At 32.5% G+C, this 7,446-nt stretch overlaps 1 protein-coding gene across 1 annotated transcript; it reads right to left on the bottom strand.

The window, feature by feature from the left end:
* Positions 1 to 2,491: 2,491 nt before the first annotated feature.
* On the bottom strand, positions 2,492 to 6,493 carry LOC125222211 (vacuole membrane protein KMS1-like). Its single transcript, XM_048124710.1, has 8 exons — positions 6,252 to 6,493; positions 4,735 to 4,946; positions 4,491 to 4,569; positions 3,885 to 4,184; positions 3,579 to 3,736; positions 3,217 to 3,333; positions 2,949 to 3,131; positions 2,492 to 2,882 (listed from the first exon to the last, which is right to left on the bottom strand). The coding sequence occupies exons 1-8, from the start codon at positions 6,313 to 6,315 to the stop codon at positions 2,709 to 2,711; spliced, it is 1,287 nt and encodes a 428-aa protein (XP_047980667.1). The 5' UTR covers positions 6,316 to 6,493; the 3' UTR covers positions 2,492 to 2,708.
* Positions 6,494 to 7,446: the final 953 nt, after the last annotated feature.

Genomic DNA, 7,446 nt, shown 5'->3' with positions numbered 1-7,446 from the left:
AAAATCTAATATTTGAAATTAGGTAGAAAAGTTTAAATTAAGTTGAGTTTGCAGCATTAGATACACTTAATTCAAATTACTCTTTGTCCATTTAGACCAAATATTCTATTGCTTAGACTATTACACTACAATTTTCTTACAAAAAACAGTCGTCGTCTACAGTTTGCAGCACTGGAGCACTCTTAGTTGGAATATTCTTTATTAGTATAATTATTTTTCTTGACGTAGATTTACAAATTATTGTTTTTTTTTTGGATATGAGTTGTATTCTATATACACATCCCACTAATAATGTTTATTTCTATCTTTTTTAAGAAAGACTATATTAACATACAAATTATTTAAATAATAGCTAGACCTTCATTTTTCAACATCTTTTAGGTATTCTTACTTCACCTAAGCTAAATTATTTAATTCTATACTTAGGTCACTTTTCACAGATTCTAGGTTTAAAATTGAAACGAAATTATATACTCCCTCCGTCCGCGAATAGAAGTCCCGTTTTTCCATTTTGGTCCGTCCACGAATAGGAGTCCCGGTTCATAATTACCATAAATGGTAAAGAGGCCCCACATTCCACCAACCCATTCCACTCACATATCATTTAAAACTAATATATACAAGTGGGACCCCTATTCCACTAACTTTCTTCCACTCACTTTTCTTAACATTTCTTAAAACCCGCATCGATAAGAAATGGGACTCCTATTGTTGGACGGAGGGAGTAATAATATAGACGACATTTTTAATTAAAAATTGTAACTAAAGCAATCCTTTTTATTTAGGGTGGTCCAAATCACCCCAATCAGGCAATCATGCTAAAATTATAAATGATAACCCTATGGAAAGCAAGCACATGAAGGTATTAAATTTTACTTGAAGTTATATAAGTAGAAATAAAGAAGTTATTCCCTTGACAACAAGTTCAAACCAAGAGCTAATAAATTATTGAAGTCCAACATTAATTGATATAAGTGGACACTACATTTCATGCATGATTCACAGAACTAGCTTATTAAATAATTCTCCTGTAACAATAAATAAATCTCTTAAAATATGCTACTATTATACTATTAATGACATGCATTTACTGTATTTCAACCATATGAATAGTTGTGAATAAACAGGTTAAATGAAAGCTAAACTCAATGTTATTTTTAATTTTGCAGAGTGTATTGTTCTTTTATTTCGATATACTCTGTTAATTTGAAATTTACATAGTGTAATATCCTTTAAAGTAAAATGATGCTTTTTTTTTCTGAAATTAAGTAGAGGGATTTTGGGAACAAAGAGTTTAATTTTCAGGTTATTGATTAGACCCCTTAGTATATTTCTATAAAAACACCGTGATTTATTTTATTTTATTATATCTACTGTTATTACTATAAATCATACTGCAGTATAAATTAATAAAACAAGAGGGTACATTACTTAAAACTTAGGATTAATTAACTGGGTAGTGATAAATGTACATAATTGCACATACATAATCAATTTTTTTTAACATTTTACATTGAAAATTGATTTATAAATATTTAATTGATTTAAATAAAATTTCATGTTGTACTAATCATTTTTTGCAACACTTCTAAAAACAATTGAAATTTTAATTTAAATATTTGTTTATTCTAAAAAATATTTTTTTACTAAATATTGTACTATAATTAATTCGAATCGAGCTTGAAATTATGTTACGATTTGAAATAAAATTTCTATATCACTTCTTTCTTATTGCTACATATAATACAACAAATAACAAAATTAAGTTTTAATTAAATTCAACTAAATTTAAAAATTTGAAGATAGTACATGTACAGTTTATGTACATTTATCTTGTCTCCTAACTAAAAAATGTATTATTTTAATGGATACAAGGTACACAGAATCTATTTCTTAGATCAAGACGATTAGGTAACCTAATCTGAATAATTGGTATTGTTGTAGTACAAAATATTCATAAAATTCGGATCTTAATTAGATTACAACTTGATATTTTTTTAATCTCATATTTCAAGATATTCTTATACAACTCTGATACATTAAAACATGAACTCCTGCTTTAAAAAAATTCAATAAAAATACTCCCCCCGTCCCAATAAATATGAAACGTTTACTTTTTGACACATGATTTTATGTAGTGTTGTTTTGTGAGTTAAAGAAGAGAGAGTAAAGTAAGAGAGAGGGAAAGTAGAGATAAAATTATTTCTAATTTAAAAAACGTTTTATTTTTAATGGGACAACCCAAAAAGGAAAACGTTTCATTTCTAGTGGGACAGAGAGAGTATAATATTATTGGAACTCATATACCACTTGCATCTGCAGTTCAAGGCAAAAAGCTATTTTAACTCTTAGTACAAGGTTTAGAGTTTTCATCTTAATTGAATGTAGATCATTTTCCCTTAAAAAACAAATTCTTGAAGCATAGTAATATACTACTCTGTAGGATGCCTGTAATATTAAATTCAAGTGAATAATAAAACAGCAGAAGAAATAGAAGCAAAAATGCTTTCTTACATAACCCAAAAAAGAATAGGTCTCAACCCTCCCTCATACTAAAAATCCTGCAATTCCTGTACAATTTCTTCAGAGGGCTTTTCAATGTGATTGTGTATAAATGTCCTAACCAATAAACCTAATTATTAGAGTCCTGGAGAACCATGAAAAATTTAAAAAAAAATAGAAGAAAAATTCATGGAAAATATGAATAATTAGTTGTTAGAAGGTTCCGACGATTTGTTCTTCAATGCAGCAATTTCCTGATCTTGCTCTTTCATTAGATGCCCCTGTGCAGTTGAATTCACAATCTTTACGAAAAAGTTCATCAGCATTATCCACACCACGGTGTTCCAAATAAAAGTCAGCGAGAAATCCCAGTTGGCCGCCTGATTGAAACAAGTGTTAGCAAGAAAGATTCAAGGCAAGTTTGAATAAGAGAGAGGTGCAAATACCTTGACACTTGTAGGAGGAGGCTCAGGTTTCGTGGACAAGTACTTGTCTTTCACGGAGTGAAGATTAGCGATAAGCTTAGGCATAATGTTGCTGAAACCAGGTACAAAGCTGGACAGCCAAAGCAGTTCATTTTCCATCCAATGAAGCAGTTGGTTGTTGCAAACAGATATGATAAACACTGTCTACATTCATATAGGTATGTAAAGAATGTCAATTTTTTAAAAGGTTTTATTTATTTGTTAGAGACAATTGAAATCTTCTACCAACCTGAATGTGAGTCTTGATAATTGCTTTGCCTATCACCGTTGCCAAGAAAAATTCCCAGAAAGGAATTCCGAACTGTCCACACATTATTCCCGCTAGATCAAATAAAGGATTAGGCACCTACAAAATATTCCAGTAGTCCTTAAGTCATAGTGGCAAATGAACATCTGGAAAAGTCCATCAATTGAGTAAGGCAAAGCAATATTGAGCCAAGAAAAAAAATATAAGGAACTGGTTATATTCTGATTTCTGTGACGAGAACAATATTGATTTGTATTTTATGGATTCCTTAACTTACTTAAGAATAGTACCTGATGTAAGTAAAAATTGCAAGTTACACAAAGAAGGGAGTTAAAGCAACTAACCGAAGCAAGAATGAGGATTGTAAAAAAGTTCAGATATTGAGCATGTGACAGAAACCAGCGCTTTATTTGATTCAGACGAGTTGATAAAAATCCCTCATCTTCTGCGGAGGAAGCATCCAATTCTTCCACGGCATTCACTGTGTTACCTGACAAACGAGCTGCACAAAATATGCATATTAGGTTAAACTGAATGAACAATTAATCCAAAAGCACAAAAGCTCTCTATCATCCTAAAAAAGCTCTATGTGGTATAAAAAGCAGTTTGCATCATAAGAAGAAATGAAAACATGTAACCAATGTTCATACCTGCCCTTGAAATGAAGTATGGGGGAAGTTCACCAAGTGCAGTCCCGAAGCCCCATAGAATGGCCTCCAACTGGACCTGGGGCAATATGCTACTCAGTGGGATACGTACACCGTCTGATGGTGGAAACAATGGGGGCCCAAAGTCGGCACAGTTCTTTCCAAGCCATGAAGGGCCTTTTTTTAATTGTATTGTGTCATATGAAGCACTTTTGATGTCTACTCGGCCACATTTTATTGCTTTAATTGTGAAGAATGCAATATGAGGTCCCAAATAGAGAACAAAAGTGTGTAATCCAGATCCTATACAAGTAACACAGTGAAGCAGGTTCAGAAATTAATAGATACGATCATAGAAAAGATCATCTGGAGGTAGGTGACAATAAGTGCTGTTGTATACTGGGATTCCCGTTCTCAAACAACCATGTAGTACAAATTATAATTTTGTAAGTGAGGTTTGTTTTAGCTGACAAGTTTGTTCACCTCAAGAACATTCTTTAACTTTGAATCACAATATGGGCGTGTTCGAGACGTTATTCCATCATTTCTACCAAGTACCAACAACATAAGAATAACCATAATACGCGAACTTTTCAAGCATTAGCTTACCAAGTCCAATAGAAGATGCAACTCCAAGGGCCACCCACCACAGTACAAATTGCACATAACGCTGAATTTCCTCGACATGCTGCATCACAGATTGCAGGTAGATGGTGTTAAACGAAAAACTCAAGGTGTGTCAGTCAGTAATCAGAGGCACCTAAAAGTTTTTGGCAAGAAATAAAGCAACTGAATTTGAATAAGAGAACGATAACATAATGAAAAATATAGCCAAATGTGGCATTTGGATTACCTTCCCATGAGGACCCTCAACAGTCACGAGTAGTGTGCCAATGGCAGCAACAAGAACACTCAACAGGATTAACCAACCGGCATGCGTTAGCATATATGCTACAGATTTTCTTATATACTGCCTTACAGCAAGAACAAAGAGCTTTAATGTCTTGAAAGGCTGTGAAGTCAGAGTCAAGTTTTCTAAATCTTGTTGGTGCTTTTCACGAAGTCCTGAAGATCAGAAATTATCCCATTAAAGGAACATGTGACTGGAAGAAACTGGGAACATCTCATCAAATCACGCTACCTTCCAAAATATTGAATAAAATATAATTCCAAGACAAATTAGCTGCTTCACAGTAGCTTTTCAAACTATAAGACTTGCATCTTATATTAGCACACACTTTGAAGGAAATAAATTCCTGGTAATTTACTAACCATGCAAATGAGTATGCAAAAAATCCTACAAACAATCAACGATCAAATTCTCAATAACCTTAATCATGGCTTGGAAATATAACTTGCTACAACCAAAGACATTACAGTAAAACAAGTCATCTCATTTTTGATGAGTATCACTTCTGATGCTCAAAGAAAAGTTTTCAACTTCTATTTCAAATCTGAAGGAGCCCTAAGGTTCATTACCAATATACCACAGCCTGAGAAAAGCCAAATGTTCTCTGCTTCACTTAACCATACAAGAGAATACGAAGTTACATAGTGAATTTTTCAAAAAAGGCGAATACAAGGGAATTCATATGACATAACCATATTTATATTTTCCGACGAGGGATTAGGCAACACAGCAGCCACTGTGGAAGGAACAGTCAAATATTTTTTTTTCCAAAAAGGATTGATAAAGGTGTTATTGCATTATGCAACCTAGTATCACTGCTTAGTCCTCGACAGATTCACAAGGTACCAAACTTATAATTGCAAAAGGATGTGATTCCATCAGGAACCTAGCATATATACAAACAAATGCACAGTCACATATAAGGCCATCTAGCATCCAGACATCCAAATCAAGATAGAATTGCTCCAATCAAAAGCTCAATTTCCACATCACAATGCCGGTATGAGTATAGCGACAACCATATGTGATTAGACCACTACCATATTCTTCCAACTAAAATCCATATGGATAAACCAAAAGAATTGATGAACCACTAGACCTAATTGAATAACATCCTGAAATAATTTGCAACATATTGCACCAACTTAACTGCAGCTGACAATGATACCATGTGGCATCAAAGAAAATACAATGTGATGAATTCCAACTCCCTAAACAAAGTAATCATTAATCCTGGTTTAACATATGTATCCGCAAACCTAAAATTTGACAATAATATGATAATATCCACAACAAGGTGCTAAAATAAATTCAAATCCGCATATAAAGAATGGAATCTCAGATTTAAATCAAGTAAAAATGAAAAAAGTACCAATCTTTAAAATCTTTTCCACCATTAACAAATACAATCCCTAAATCAAAATCATACGCCAAAATTTATTTAGAGACGATCAACACACCTGAGATCGACATCGCTCTATCACCAGAAACAGTGTCGGAATTCAAAATCTTGTTGGAGCCCATTTGCCTATATTCTTTCACATACCATTCGTCACAAACTCGCCAATCCAAAAAAAAGTTATGAAAAACGAAAACAAGAAAAAATCTGGGTTTATTGAGAGATCTGTACGTCGAATGTTTGCTGGAAATATTAAAATATTAAAATATCCAAATAGATAGCTTTGCTTGAATATAGAATATTGCAGAGATTGATAGTTACGAAATTGATACAGAAGAAATATTCTCTTATTTATAATATATAATATAATATGCATAATGATGTGAGGATGCAATTAATAACTAAATAAACTTTAAAATAAATCCCAATAACCGAAATAACTAATCAATGCATATCCTAATTTCAAATCTTATATTGCTATTACGCATATCGATCACTACAAAACACGACAAAATCCTATTATTGTTATTATTATTATATTAGTATTATTTTTTATAGTTGTATTTATGAAATCACGAACAATCACATTAAATATAAATTTATCTTCACATAAATAAGTGTTCAGTAGCCATACCCTCTATCATATGTGTAATACTCCATCCGTCCCAGATAATTTAGAACACTTTGATCCGACACGGATTTTAAGAAATCTAATGGAAAGTGAGTTGAAAAGGTTGGTGGAATGTGGATCCTACTTTTAAAGTATTAGTTTTATAATAAAATGTGAATAGGAATGAGTTAGTAAAATATGAGATCCACTATCAAAAATGGTAAAAGTGAAGTGCGACAAATTATATAGGACGACCCGAAATAGAATAGTGGGTCGAATTATCTGGGACGGAGGGAGCAATAACTTGCTTGGGATTGGGCCGATCCCGCCTGGTGAAATAAATTGAATTAAGTTTGATTGTCAAAAAAATGAAAATATTTCAAATGAAATTTAATAAACGTGTTTAAGTAATAGAATAGAATACAATTAGTAGCAATCATTCAAATGTAAAGAACAATTATTTTAAAGCCCAACAAAACCTAGAGTCGGGCAAATTGGGCCGGTCGAGCCTAGCTGATTTTGCTGGCTCTAATCCATAAACTGTTTATAGCTAAACATAGGTAGCACTAGAGTGAATCATTTATTAGAGTTCCAACTTATATCAAATCTCATGCTGCCACGTAGCATGAAACATGCAATATTATAA

Source organism: Salvia hispanica, chromosome 4 (genome assembly GCF_023119035.1).
Source record: "Salvia hispanica cultivar TCC Black 2014 chromosome 4, UniMelb_Shisp_WGS_1.0, whole genome shotgun sequence".
Taxonomy (NCBI): domain Eukaryota; kingdom Viridiplantae; phylum Streptophyta; class Magnoliopsida; order Lamiales; family Lamiaceae; genus Salvia; species Salvia hispanica.
The sequence above is the reverse complement of the archived record's forward strand: the minus strand, read 5'-3'. Positions and strand labels throughout refer to the sequence as shown.

Bases quoted from the DNA above. Each gene is read 5' to 3' on its own strand.
- LOC125222211 (XM_048124710.1), bottom strand. From the start codon at position 6,315: ATGGGCTCCAACAAGATTTTGAATTCCGACACTGTTTCTGGTGATAGA. The intron at 4,185-4,490 runs GTAAGCTAATGC...TTACTTGTATAG, and splicing joins TGCATCTTCTATTGGACTTG to GATCTGGATTACACACTTTT. The intron at 3,132-3,216 runs GTTGGTAGAAGA...ATATGAATGTAG, and splicing joins TTATCAAGACTCACATTCAG to ACAGTGTTTATCATATCTGT.